Source organism: Rattus norvegicus, chromosome 14 (assembly GCF_036323735.1).
Source record: "Rattus norvegicus strain BN/NHsdMcwi chromosome 14, GRCr8, whole genome shotgun sequence".
In the NCBI taxonomy this organism is placed as follows: domain Eukaryota; kingdom Metazoa; phylum Chordata; class Mammalia; order Rodentia; family Muridae; genus Rattus; species Rattus norvegicus.
Window position 1 is genome coordinate 542,983 of NC_086032.1, and position 15,607 is coordinate 558,589.

The 15,607-nt window shown below is 34.9% G+C and overlaps 1 protein-coding gene across 6 annotated transcripts; it reads right to left on the minus strand.

The window, feature by feature from the left end:
• Positions 1 to 256: 256 nt before the first annotated feature.
• Vom2r69 (vomeronasal 2 receptor, 69) lies at positions 257 to 13,777 on the minus strand. Of its 6 annotated transcripts, none has more exons than XM_017599091.1 (6): positions 13,575 to 13,777; positions 7,673 to 7,955; positions 6,455 to 7,258; positions 4,599 to 4,822; positions 2,301 to 2,431; positions 257 to 1,140 (listed from the first exon to the last, which is right to left on the minus strand). In XM_017599091.1, exons 1-6 carry the CDS (start codon positions 13,775 to 13,777, stop codon positions 257 to 259), a joined length of 2,529 nt encoding a protein of 842 aa, XP_017454580.1. The 6 variants fall into 6 exon arrangements, with proteins under 6 accessions (XP_017454580.1, XP_017454582.1, XP_017454581.1 ...); XM_017599093.1 differs by having other exon boundaries at positions 2,301 to 2,424; positions 4,598 to 4,822; XM_017599092.1 differs by having other exon boundaries at positions 257 to 1,143; positions 2,301 to 2,424; positions 4,598 to 4,822.
• Positions 13,778 to 15,607: the final 1,830 nt, after the last annotated feature.

The window sequence follows — 15,607 nt, forward strand, 5'->3', positions numbered from 1 at the left end:
GTCACTCCTCAATTGAGATTTCCTGTTCTCAATATGTTTATGGTTCTGAGCTCATGAATAAAAACATTTTCCAACAAAAGTTAGTAATTGGTATTACTTTAGGCAGTGCTGCCCCATGGTGTAAGTATCATCTTTATATATTACTTAATTTTTTTATGATTAAGGAATACTTTCATTAAGACAAAGCAAAACAGACATGTTGAGTATCATCTAATATTTTGAAAGTATCAAACTTTCAATAAAGCAATTTATCTTTTTACTTATGAAGAAAATTTGAATTTGAGCTAACTAAAATAATGTAACACTTTTGGACAAAGATACACCCTAGCAAATCTGCACTAGAAGCCAAGATGGAGAAGACCTCAACAACTACCATAACCTTCCCCCTGGTGCTGTGGTAGACAGGGAGGAAGGTGATCCAGACACTGTAGAACACCAACATGCTGAATGTTAGAAACTTGGCTTCATTGAATCTGTCAGGAAGATTCCTAGCCAAGAAAGCTATAGTAAAACTCCCCAGAGCCAAGGAGCCCAAATATCCCAGGACAACGTGGAAAGCAATAACTGAGCCTTTGTTGCAAATAATGATGGTCTTCCCATGTTCAGATTGTATATCTCTGTCAATAAAGGGAGGAGATGTTACCAACCAGATTCCACAGAGAACAAGTTGGATTAGGGTGCAAAAGGGAATGACAAAGTTAGATGCCCATGTTATCATCATCCCTCTTAACCTTCTCCCTGGAGTAGTGAGCTTGAAAGCCATGACCACAGTTATTGTTTTGGCCAATACAGTAGAAATAGCCACTGTAAAAAATACTCCAAATGTGGTCTGCTGCAGGATGCAGGTGGCCTGGTTGGGATGTCCAATAAAGAGCAATGAGCAGAGAAAACAGAAGACTAGAGAGATGAGCAAGATGTAGCTGAGAATGCGGTTATTGGCTTTCACAATGGGAGTATCCTTGTACTTCACAAAAGTGACTAGTACTAGAATTGTGATGGCTGAGAAGGACAGGGCCATGCACCCTAGTGCAATCCCCAATGGATCATCATAAGCCAGAAATGACACAGTTCTTTGGAGGCACTGGGTTTGTTCCAAATTGGCATACATATCATCTGGACACCTCACACACTGTTCCATATCTGCTGGTGAATAAAACAAACAAACCCTTATAAGATATCATAATTGTGTGGTTAATACTCAGGTATTTGTATTATTCAGAGGATATATCAATAAATATTTTGGTGTTAGCATCTATTCCATTCCTTGTTGCTGTAGGGACCACAAACTCACTGTTGCTCTCTATTAACCTATGCTTTGTGATGAAACTAAACACCATCATAGGCAATGGATCAGAAAAAAATTTTATGAAACAAAAGAAAAAGAAAATATGATGAATAATAATATGCATAACCTCAGATTATTTAACTCCTCAGACCATAAATTCACTACTCACAGACTAGGGCAGTATTCAGACATAGTTACTGATGCTAGGTGATGAAATACATTATGTACTTTGCTTTGAGAGTTGTTCTGGTGCGTAGGTGTCTATATCTACACCTAGACACCAGAACATACAATTCCTCATGCAAATAGTTTGCATCCTGTAATATTTTCCTTCTTGAAACTGTATGCCTCATAAAAATATGCATTTGCTTCTCTTTGTGATACAACGTCATTCTTCCTAACAACACATCTGAAGCTATATGGCATGAAGCTTATAGATATTGATATTCATTCTGCTTAGCTAAGCTGTGATTGATCATAAGCATCATTCCATCTCTTGCTTCCTTCTTGAAATCTTCACTCTTGTTCTAATTCTTTGACAGGAAATGTTTAATACTTTAAGCTATCTAAGCTTTGAAAATATATTTCATTAAACAACAACTGTTATCCTGAGCATCTGGTCTTTGTCAGGGACTAAGCTGGGTAACAGAGGGAAAGATTGTGGACTGATCATGTAGTCAAGTTATTTGTACAAAGAATCAAAGAAGAATGAACATATACATAGATTATGCCTAAAATTTTTGTTTAAAAACTTGTTACACATATAGGTCCCCCTTAACATTTTATATATAATATAAAATGAGTAATTGTCATATTGTAAGAGAAATGTATTGTCTGTAGAAGATATTGCAGGTTATTTGCTGGGTTCAAAAGAAGTTGATATTACTTAACTGACTATGTTCTGAAACAGGGAGATTTTAAGCCTTCAGTTTCCATCTAGGCCATATCATATTTCTAGTTTGTAGAGAGAAGATATTGGAATTCACCAAATTTTCTTCTGCATGCAGGCATGTACCTGTTTCATTAGAAACCTCATTTTCTGGGCACTGGACACAATCAAAGCAGCAGTCTGCTGTTTGTTTCTGATGAATTTTCCTAAATCCAGCAGTACATGTCGCACTACACATGGAGGAAGGAACCTGAGGCAATACACAAATTTTATATATATATATATATATATATATATATATATATATATATATATATATATATATAATGTGTGTGTGTGTGTGTGTGTTTGTGTGAATGTGTATGTAAGTGTATGTGTAGTTCATGCATACATCATATGCATAATGACTCATATATGACCCATATATTGATATTTGGGACATTAACAGATATGACTATAAATATTCCTCTGATAACCAGCATTACTTAACAATTTCAGGCACATTATCATTTTGTACTACTGTACAATATTTATTACATCATGTAATATTATTTATGTAATATTCAGGTTATAACAATTGAAATTTTTCCTTCCTAAACTGATTAACCCAAAAGGAATGTTTATGTGGCATCAGTTTCTCTCTAATAATTTGTAAATAAAAAAAGGAATGCTGAGCTGTATGGAGAGAGAAGGTAGGATACATCAAGAAAGAGTTGTTTGATGAATACGAACAAAGTATATTAAATAAGATTCTCATAAAATTAATGAAGTTTTCCTAAGTTTAAAAGACAATCTTGAATCCTATATCCCATCCTTCCCTTTGCTTCTATTTGGGAGCTTCCCTACCCTTGCACTCACTCCCCCCACACCACCCTAGCATTCCACTCTGCTGAGGCAGGAAGCCTCCATAAGACCAAGGGCCTCCCCTTCCACTGATGCCAGATAAGGCAATCCTCTGAAGAAGAAGCAAACATAGAAAGGGGATAATACTTAAAATGCAAAGAAAGTTAAAATAACCAATAAAAATATATTAATTAGAAAAAGAAAACCTTGAATCTGGATAAGGATTTCTGTTAATGAATAAATTCTGTACTTAATTAGGCTATAAATATGTTCACACAGAATCACAAGTTTCCATGGTTCATATATAGTTACAAATTTTTAATTATATATATAATTATAATTTTTTAAAATTTTTATTATATATTTATTTTTCACATTTCAAAGGTTATTCTCCTTCCCAGTTTCCTGTCCATAAGCCCTCATTCTCTCCTCTCCCTCTCCCCCTCCCCCATACAGTTATTTTCCCTATACATCCCCCTTATTGCCCTCCCCCATATTCTCCTGCACTGGGGGTCCAACCTTGTCAAGACTAAGGGCTTTCCCTTCCACTGGTGCCCCAACAAGGCTATTCTCTGCGACATATGCAGTTGGAGTCCTGGGTCAGTCCATGTACAGCCTTTTGGTAGTAGTTTAGTCCCTGGAAGCTCTGGTTGGTTAGCATTGTTGTTTTTATGGGGTTGTAAGCTCCTTCAACTCTTTCAATACTTCCTCTAATCCCCCCCAAGGGGGTCCTATTCTCAGTTTGGTGGTTTGCTGCTAGCATTGACCTCTGTATTGGACATGCTCTGGATGTGTCTCTCAGGAGAGATCTATATCCAGTCCCTTTCAGCAGCAGCATTCTTATCTATATAGATATAGATATAGATATAGATATAGATATAGATATAGATATAGATATAGATATAGATATAGATATAGATATAGATATAGATATAGATATAGATATAGATATAGATAGATATAGATATAGATATAGATATAGATAGATAGATATAGATAGATAGATATAGATAGATATAGATATAGATATAGATATAGATATAGATATAGATATAGATATAGATATAGATATAGATATAGATATAGATATAGATATAGATATAGATATAGATGATATAGATATAGATATAGATATAGATATAGATATAGATATAGATATAGATATAGATATAGATAATCTTATCATATACATACATACATGTGGGTCAGGCTCTGAATGGCCATTCCTTGAGCCACTGCTCTAAACTTTGCTACATGTGGGTCAGGCTCTGAATGGCCATTCCTTGAGTCACTGCTCTAAACTTTGCTTCCATATCCCCTATTACTATAAATTTAATAAATATATTCCTGTAGTATAGGGTAAATAGGCATATGGGTACAACTGAAAATTAAATCGGAAGGCATTTTATCCCTATAACCAGATTTACATGAAGTTGATATTTATCAAATTTTGGTGCTTGAAACTGAGAATAATCCTTTGCAAGAGTAGCAATTGGTCTTAACCACAAAGTGGTTACTTCAGTGCCTCATATTTTAAAGTTTAGATATACTGAAAATAAAAAAATTTGTGGTAAACCCACTGATGTTCCTCCTGTGGCCCACTCCAAGTCTTCAGATATATGAAGTTGTTGACTCTGTGGGAAACAAGGAAAATAGCTTCCTATTTTGACTTTCAATCCAAGGCCTTCTGGAAAATTCCAAGTGATGAAAATATCATACTCCACACACTGCTTTTCCCTATGCTTCATGTTCACCAGTTCTCCAACAGGGTTAGTAAATACCCTGGTTTTCAGCAAGGAAGCCACCTAAATGAGACGCATCATTAGATGATTACAAATGCATATCTATACAGAGAATGCCAAATTGAGAATGTCTCCTAATGTTTTTTTTTCAATTCACCCATTAATACATTTTTATTGAAAAGGTTTTTTTTTGTTTTTTTTTTTTTTGTTCTTTTTATTAACTTGAGTATTTATTTACATTTTGAATGTTATTCCCTTTCCCGGTTTCCGGGCAAACATCCCCCTAATCCCTCCCCTTCTCCTCCTTTATGGGTGTTCCCCTCCCCATCCTCCCCCAATTCCCGCCCTCCCCCCAACAATCTAGTTCACTGGGGGTTCAGTCTTAGCAGGACCCAGGGCTTCCCCTTCCACTGGTGCTCTTACTAGGATATTCATTGCTACCTATGAGGTCAGAGTCCAGGGTCAGTCCATGTATAGTCTTTAGGTAGTGGCTTAGTCCCTGGAAGCTCTGGTTGCTTGGCATTGTTGTTCATAAGGGGTCTCGAGCCCCTTCAAGCTCTTCCAGTTCTTTCTCTGATTCCTTCAACGGGGGTCCTATTCTCAGTTCAGTGGTTTGCTGCTGGCATTCGCCTCTGTATTTGCTGTATTCTGGCTGTGTCTCTCAGGAGCGATCTACATCCGGCTCCTGTCTGCCTGCACTTCTTTGCTTCATCCATCTTGTCTAATTGGATGGCTGTATATGTATGGGCCACATGTGGGGCAGGCTCTGAATGTGTGTTCCTTCTCTGTCTGTTTTAATCTTTGCCTCTCTATTCCCTGCCAAGGGTATTCTTGTTCCCCTTTTAAAGAAGGAGTGAAGCATTCACATTTTGATCATCTGTCTTGAGTTTCATTTGTTCTAGGCATCTAGTCTCCTAATGTTTTAATGACTTTAAGAAAAGGCAGCTCTGTTAAAACTATCCTATGTAGTAAAATACAATATACTCCATAGATAATTAAAAATTAATATACTACACATTAATGTTCAATGGTAAAATGTGCTAGAAAAAATGGTTATCAGATATCAAGTAACATGGTATGTGAGTGTGAGTGTGTGTGTGTGTGTGTGTGTGTGTGTGTGTGCACATTTGTCAAAAATACTATTTAAAAATGAAGTCATGTATGTGTGAATGAAGGGGAAATGTAAATGTTTGGAAGTTGTGAAAATAAAGAATGGTTGTGGGTCTTTCATGTGTATATGGTATACAAATATGAAGTGAACATAAACTTAATAAAATGTACCGTCTTATTTATTTATGATTTTGCCAATAATTGTTCATTTAAATGAGTAACTATTAATCACAACACATATACCAATTCTAGATAAATTATTTAGAAAAATATTCTAGTCTAATCATTACTTAAGGCTTTTATGATAAAACTCTTGGCTTCTATTTTAAAATTTGAACTCATTTGGTGAAATATTGAGACACATTTTTACAAAACTCACTGATATTCATAAAAATGTATTGTCTCCTTTAAATTTTAATCTCTTGCATAGTATTTTTTCATATAAAAGATTCATTGGGGAGTTTTGCAGTGTAAAAATCTTTCAAATTAAATAATAAATTCTAACAAATGTACAGTTGTTTCTCAAGGTCCATTTTAAATATCACATTGATATACCTAAGCATAATGAAATGCATAAAATTTTACCTGCTGACAATCAATGAATACACCATTGGGTTCTGCAATGTTCTGTGATTCTGTTTGTTGAAGAATGAGTTCATGGTAGGTATGGGCCACAGCATACACCGCATTGTACAAATTGTAACCTTCTTCACTCAGGACCATGTCATATTTGTTCAGTGCTATCCATTCCAAAGTGTTGTTGAATATAAAATGGTCCATTAAATTACTGTTCTTAGAGATTGAACAATTAAAATAATTCCAACCCAGTACAGACTCAAAAAACTTTACTGGGTATTTGGCAGGGTTCCTTGTCTGCATAAAATTCCTAAATTTAGCAACCTCAACTTTGTGATGTGCAAAAGTTAAAGTCCCATGGAAGAAATCAAGGTTGAAATCTTTTTTAATTGTGATAACATCCCATTGTGAGGTTGTGATCCAGATTCTCTGGACACCTAAATATGACCATCTTCTAAAGCTGACTTCCAGAGTAGAGTTCATTTCACCATAAATGATAACAACTTTTGCTGATGATGTCATAATTTGTTTATCATATATCTTAGCCTTTATCATGTATACCTGCATGGTTTCTGGGATCATGTTTACAAAAGCTAAACAGATCCCATGGCTTTGCATTTCTTCTCTCAAGTCTGAGAGAAATTGAATACCCTGGTCATCATCTGAGATGACCAGTCCTAACCAATTCCATCTAAAATGAAGTATCAAGGAGACCATGCCATGGGACAAACATGTATCTTTTGTTGCTATCTGATACATATAGGGAAACTGGTCATGGTCACTTAGGTTAGGGTTAAATGGTCCAAAGAAAACCTAAAGGACAGAGAAGAGAGGATGAAACATCCACATGAGAAATATAATTTTTAGGATGTTTGAACTTATATACAAGTAATGTTACCCACCTTTCAGAATGCCTATTAAAGATAGTAAGATTAGACCATAAATACCATGAATAAATCATGTATAATTCTTATTAGATTCCAGACTATTCCTAACAGAAAAGGGTTTTTACTGTTTGCCTCGTACATCTATGTTCTGATTATTTAATTCAATGTGTGTGTGTGTGTGTGTGTGTGTGTGTGTGTGTGTGAGTAGTAGTAGTAGTAGTAGTAGTAGTAGTAGTAGTAGTAGTAGCACACTCATAAATGCAGGCTGTCAAGTTTTCTTGTAGGCACATGTAAATGAAATTTAAAAGTTATTAACACAACCAGTATCACACATTCTTACCGATGGTATCATAGAATGAATTGACAGTTTTACGGATGCTTTCCATGATGGTCCTGTAAGTTCTATGTCACATCGTTGCCCCTTTTCACAGATATAATTGACAATATTCCAACTATTGTTTTGCTGTGAATATATTTCATCCAGAACTCCTAATGTATCTTCACAAAGGCCAGCAATGATGGAGAATATCAAAGATATGTTGGGTAAAAGATAAGGATTATTGTTGATCTCATCAGTAGCAAAAAACATTACGAGAAAAAACTCATATCTTCTTGCTGGTATTCTAAAAAACGGCATAATGATCATTAAGGGAGATGTTTGAAACAACATTTCAGTTGCAGTGAAGTTTTTAATATCCTAAATTTCTGTCTCAATGTCTTGAAATAAGGCTCAAGAATTAGAGATATTTAGAGCTGAAATCAATAAGGATTATTTTATCTCTGAATGACATCTTTGAACTAGATTACAGTCCTATTGTGTAAGACTGCTATAAAATAATCTTGGGGTTGTAATTCCACAGATATGTAAAAAAGCAAGACTTAAACTGCATGAAATATGTAGCAAATTCTCCTTAAATTTTAAATGCATTTTATACATCATACATTGTAATAATATTGAGTATTTTGAGAATCAAATATACATAAAAAATTTTGTTCAACTTTTATATTCACATGCTTTTGTACTCTAAAATATCATTAATGTATATTTAATAATATCCCCATAACTAAGGATCATATATTGAATGTTGTATACTAAATTGTTTCAAAACATACAAAACATTCTTTGGGAATTAAGCATAGTAAAAGAGAATAAAATATTAAAAATTGAATCATTAAGAAATATATAACAGCAGGAAGTGACTAAATTCAAAACACCATTGAATTCTACTACAAAAGCCTATACTCAACAAAACTGAAAATCTGGATGAAATGGACAATTTTTGAGAAAGATATCAGGTACCAAAGTTAAATCAGAATCATATAAACCATCTAAACAGCCCCATAACCCTTAAAGAAATAGAAGCAATTAGTAAAAGTCCCCCAAACAAATAAAAGCCTAGAACCAGATGGGTTTAGTGCAGAATTCAATCAGAACTTCGTAGAAGACCTAATACCAATGATGTTAAAATTATTCCACAAAATATAAACAAAAGGAACATAACCTAATTCATTAATTGAACCCACAATTAAACATTTGTACCTGAACCACACAAAGACCCAACAAAGAAAGAAAACTTCAGAACAATTTCCATTATGACTATAAATGCAAAAATACTCGGTAAGATTCTTGCAAACAGAAACCATGAACACATCAAAATGGTCATCCACATGATCAAGTAGCCTTCATCCCAGGAATGCAGAAATGGTTCAATATATGGAAATCCATCAATGAAATCCACTATATAAACCAACTCAAAGAAAAAAAACATAATCTTCTCATTAGATGCTGAGAAAGCATTTAACATAATTTGACACCCCTTGATAAAAGTCTTGGAAGATCAAGAATTCAAGGTCTATACCTAAGCATAGTAAAAAGCAATATACAGCAAACCAGTAGCCAACATCAAGCTAAATGGAGAGAAACTTGAAGCAGTCTCACTAAAATCAGGAACTAGATAAGGGGCTGCCCACTCTCTCCCTACCTATTCAATATAGTACTTGAAGTCCTAACCAGAGCAATTAAAAAACAAAAAGAGGTCAAAGGGATACAAATTGGAAGGGAAGAAATCAAAATATCACTATTTACAGATGATATAATAGTATACTTAAGTGACCCCAAAAATTACACCAGAAAACTCCTACAACTGATAAACAACTTCAGAAATGTGGCTGGATATAAAATTAACTCAGTAGCCTTCCTCTACTCAAAGGATAAACAGGCTGAGTAAGAAATTAGGGAGATGACAACCTTCACAATAGTCACAAATATATAAAATATCTTGGTGTGACTTTAACCAAGAAAGTGAAAGATCTATATGACAAGAACTTTGAGTCTCTGAAGAAAGAAATTGAAGAAGATCTCAGAAGATAGAAAGAACTGCCATGCTCATGGATGGGCAGGATTAGTATAGTAAAAATGCACATTTTGTGGAAGACAATATATGCAATCCCCGTCAAAATTCCAATTCAATTATTCATAGAGTTAAAAAGAGTAATTCACAAATTCATTTGGAATAAGAGAAAACCCAGAATAGTGAAAACTATTCTCAACAATAAAAGAACTTCTAGGGGAATCACCATCCCTGACCTCAAGCTGTATTACATAGCAATAGTGATAAAAACTGTATGACACTGGTACAGAGACAGACAGATAGATCAATGGAATAAAATGAACCCACACACCTGTGGTCACTTGATCTTTGACAAAGGAGCTAAAATCATACAGTTGAAAATGATAGCATTTTCAACAAATAGTGCTAGCTCAACTGTAAATCAGCATACAGAAGAAAGCAAATCAATCCATACTTATCTCCTTGTACAAAGCTCACACTCAAGTGGATCAAGGACCTACACTTAAAACCAGATACACTGAAACTAATAAAAGAGAAAGTGGGGAAGAGCCTCGAACACATCAGTACAAGGGAAATGTTCCTGAACAGAACACCAGTGGTGTGTGCTGTATAATCAAGAATCAACAAATGGGACCTCATAAAATTGCAAAGTTTCTGTAAGGCAAAGGACACAGTCATTAGGACAAAACAGCAATCAAAAGAATGGGAAATGATCTTTACCAATCCTATATCCAATAGAGGGCTAATATATAATATATATGAAGATCTCAAGAAGTGATACTCCAGAGAGTCAAATAACCTGATTAAAAATGGGGTATAGAGCTAAGCAAAGAATTCTCACCTGAAGAATACTGAATGGCTGAAAATCACCTAAAGAAATGTTCATCCTTAGTCGTCAGGGAAATGCAAATCAAAACAACCCTGAGATTCCACCTCACACCAGTCAGAATGGCTAAGATCAAAAATTCAAGAAACAACAGATGCTGTCTAGGATATGGAGAAAGAGGAACACTCCTCCATTGTTGGTCAGATTGTAAGCTGGTACAACCACTCTGGAAATCAGTCTGGAGGTTCCTCAAGAAATTTGACATAGTACTACCTGAGGACCCAGCTATACCACTTCTGGGCACATACCCAAAAGACGCTCCAAAATATAACAAGGACACATGCTCCACTATGTTCATAGCAGCCTTAAATATAATAGCCAGGAGCTGGAAAAAAAACCAGAAGTCCTTCAACAGAGGAATGAATACAGAAAATGTGGTACATTTACACAATGGAGTACTACTCAGCTATAAAAAAAACAATGATTTCATGAAACTCTTAGGCAAATGGATGGAACTAGAAAATATCTTCTTGAGTGAGGTAACCCAATCACAAAAGAACACACCTGGTACACACTCACTGATAAGTGGATATTAGCCCAACAGCTCAGAGTACACAAGATACAATTCACAAACCACATGAAGTTCAAGAAGAAGGAAGAACAAAGTGTGCATGCTTCAGACTTTCTTGAAGGGGGACAAATACTCACAGAATGAAATATGGAGACAAGTTTTGAAGCAGAGACTGAAGGAAAAACCATCTAGAAACTTCCCCAATTGGGGGCATTCATTCCAGATACAGCCACCAAACCCAGATGATATAGTGGATGCCAAGAAGTAAACTCTGACAGGAGTCTGATATAGCTGTCTCCTCTGAGGCTATGCCAGAGCTTGACAAATACAGAGGCAGATCCTTGCAGCCAACTATTGAACTGAGAATTGGGTCCCCACAGGAGGAGTTAGAGAAAGGACTGAAGGTGCCGAAAGGGTTTGCAACCCTGTAAGAGCAACAGTATCAACTAACCAGACTCCCCAGAGCTCCCAGGGACTAAACCACCATCCCAAGAGTACTCAGGGTTGAACCTATTGCCCTGTCCACATATATAGCAAAGGATGGTCTTGTCAGGCATCCATGGGAGGAGAAACCCTTGGTCCTGTCAAGGCTTGATGCCCCAGTGCAGAGAATGTCAGAGCGGGGAGGTAGGAGGCAGTGGGTGGGTGGGAGAGTGAACACCCTCAGAGAAGCAGGGGAAGGGGGAATGTGATAGCAGATTTCTGGAGGTGAAATTCGGGAAGGGGGATAACATTTGAAATGTATATAAAAACACTCAACAAAAGAAAAAATATAAAAAATAAAGTAAAACATTTTACAAACTTTAAAAAAACAAGAGGCAGAAGAAGAAATGTATTTAAAAGTCCTTATATGATACCAACAGACATAGTGTGAGAGTATTTCAAAAGCATTATATATCTGTGTACATTGTCTAACAACCAGTTCACTTAAGAAAGCTTATCAGTGTTTCTAGGAGAGAAATTATTTTATCAATAAGAATATTTTAAAAATTTCAAAGTAGCAAAAACTCTTTGAAGTTAAACATTAAGAAAATGCCAATTCCATGCACAATGAGAAAAATTATCAGCATTTCTATGATGCTTATAGAATAAGATTTTAATATTTTTAGCTGTTAATATTCATCAAACAGAATATTTTAAGATATATTTCATTTAAATTGATTTATCCATTTCAAAATACATAATATGACACAGTATACCACATAACCAAAATATTATCTTTTAGGCTCTTTTACACATTAATTTAATGTTACCTTTTAGTATGTTGTTACTATATCAATTTCATAAAAAAGGTGTCAGATTCCTCTTAACACCTCAGTCTTCCTAATTTTTTGATGCTGAAATTTGCTTTTTTCAATTGAAAGTTTGGAGCTAAGTTTTTCTTTCTAAACCTGAAAAGTGTATTGATAAAATTCATATATTTATAATTTTAAACCATATTATGACTTATAAAAGTGTCACCAAGGATAATTTGTACTATTTTTTCAATGATGTATGGGATAATACAGAATACGTAAGAAATGAAAATCTAACTGTCCTAACACAGAAGTATAATAGTGTGAAGCCACCATCACTATCAAAGTATGCACAGAGTGCTATGGTTAACAATTGGAAAACAGATTCTTTAAATCCCAACAACATAAAAATTGAAAAAGAGATGGGTTGATAGTCCACAAGAAACCTTGGTTCATGAAAGAAAGAAGTGCCACGCACATTGACTAGTTAAAATATGAGTGATTTCTACACTCCTTCCCTCATGAGCGATGATAACAAATAAGCAAATGATAATATCTCATACTTGGAATCTCAGAAGTATGCAGCCACATTGAGAAGAGCTTCTTATCCATACAAGTACATATATTCTTCTAGATTTTCTCTAATGTTATAGTTATTCAATAATTAATAGAAATATGGACCATCTACCTGATACTGATAATAAGCCTAATATGTGACTGGACATTTACATAATTAATCCAAAAGATTATTCTGGTAACATTATATTATTATATTATTCAGGTATCATAGACCCACACATACACAAATATTTCAATGTGTGAATGTATGCCCAACTGTTGTAGACCAAAATTAGATAACATTTTTATGAAGGCATTTAGATGCATGATCACAGAGGAATAGTGGGCAGACAATTGAATATAGGCAGTGATGTAGTTTATTCATATTGATCTCTTGCTAAAGATGGAATTGTGAATTCAAAGTACACAAAGAGACATCTTTCAGCATATGATGTCCACAAAGACTCAATGGATGGAATCCAGTCTCTCTTGTTGTCCAGCATTGTGAACTGGAACCCAATGTAGTAAAGCTAAACTAAACTGTGACATATTTAAAAGGATTAAACTAGTGATTGACATAATAATTTTCAGTGGTTCCTAAAGGTACAGGGGGAAGAGTAGGATAGAAAACCACAGTTTGTGTGCACAGATATATATTTCTAATTCATGACACTGAAGCAGGAGTAAAGCTAATGACTTACCTAACCTCGTTAATATCATTATAAAAATCTTCAATATTTTTCTTGGTTGTTAAAAGAACAAAACCACAGTCACTTCGCAAATCTCCATCACTATCTTCACTATTCTTCATCCTCCAAAAGCAACTGAGTTCAGTGAAACTACACAAGATGAGAGAAAACTTCAGGAACAAAAAGGAAACAGTGAAAGCGCACAGCTTCTTCATGTCTGCTAGGATCTAAGATGGAGCAGATGTGAAATCTGATTCTTATGCAGACAAACATCACATACACACAAATCTCTGTGTCTGCTTTAAGGCTACTAATATCTGGAGATCCACTTAGTTACATTCAACAGTTCCTTTCCACTCATCCTGTTTCATACTCCCTGGATACATCAGGAAGATTTTGGCCTCAAGCTCTACATCTGAGGTCTGAAAACTTTTGATCAACACATATCTGAAAACATGTTGTGAAGATCATGTTCTCCATCCTCAGGTGTCATGATTTCATTCATATCCATGGAATGAAATTGTATATCACATTTTTTATTCCCAGGAACAATCTTCTCTTGGCAGCTCAGACCAGAGCATGTGTCAACAGCTATATGTATGAACACAATAGATTTCATCAGAACTTCCATAGTAAGACAAGCGTTCAGAAGGTCATAAATGTCCTATATCATTCACACTTTGAATTGAATCATGGGACATTATGTCTTCCACTGTCTAATGTAGAGAAGGGCAGTCTCACATGCAACGTAAGCCAGGAGTTGAGCATTCTCTCTGTTCATATACTATTGTATGCTAGTCATGTTTACAATTTTTCCTTAAACTTTCTGTGATTACTGTTACCTGGAATACATGTCATTATGCTAAATCCAATGATGCCTAGAATTATAGAGATTCAACACCCATGCTGTCCAATATCAGTACCTGTGCATACATTCTATAAGTTATAATGCTTATTTCTTATCTGATAATCAGTTCCTGTCAGTCAGTGCCATTTGATGAAACATTTGTTTGGTTAATGTTTGTTCACACCTCATTAAGAGGTTTGAGAACAATTTCCCACATTTAACTCAAAGAAATAAAGGAAATTAGGTGTCAGTTATGAGAGAGAATTGTATTGCTAATGTTAGTATATACCTTTTATTTTTTCATTCATGTCTAGTTCGTATTTGTTTTAATACAATTCTGTCTTGGATTACATTGCAACAACACATGTGTGTCTGATATGCTCATTTATGTAACTCAGTTAGATTACAATTAGTAGCACATGGAGCATTGAATTTGATTTGTATTTTTTTTTGAACTACCTTATATTTTGCTCATAATATCCACACTGAATTAAGTGGAGTCTTTAACTCTATTTTGGAACGGTTGGTATGTCACTGGATTATAGTAAAATCCTGCTATGGAGTTTATTGTACTATCTTAGTTACTATAAATAAGAATTTTTTTATGCTTTGGTTGAATTATGACCTTATCAGTTTAAGTATTTTTCAGTATTTTTGCAGATTGGGCAAATTGAATGTCTTGTTGTGATATTCTATACACATGACATTGACATGGTACTACCAATTGAATTGGGAATGTTCATGGAGGCTGACACCACTCCATTGTGTTGCTACTGAAATGCCATCCTGTGCTGTAGCAGTCTTTTGGAAGTCATGTGGTGCACATGAGCATTGGACTGGAATCTACATTATACTGATTATATCAAGCCTACAGGTTCTTCAATAATGTTAAATTTGCTTTTGCCAGGATTTAGAGGTGAGGCTCTATGTTGTTTTCTACAGAGACATTCTCTATGTTGCTTGGAACAGAAATAGTATTTCTTGAATTTTCTTTTCTTTTTGCCTAAAGCTCATGTTATTGACTTAACATGGTGGAAAGAATGCACACCACACACCACAGCATCCATCCTGATTATCAAGGAAATATTTAGTTTCTTTACTTCCTTTAAGTTATTCTGTTGGATGGCAATTGTAAGGTATTAACTATAATACTTGATGGGTATATAAAATAAAATTTTGCTTCCATGTTTAACAGACA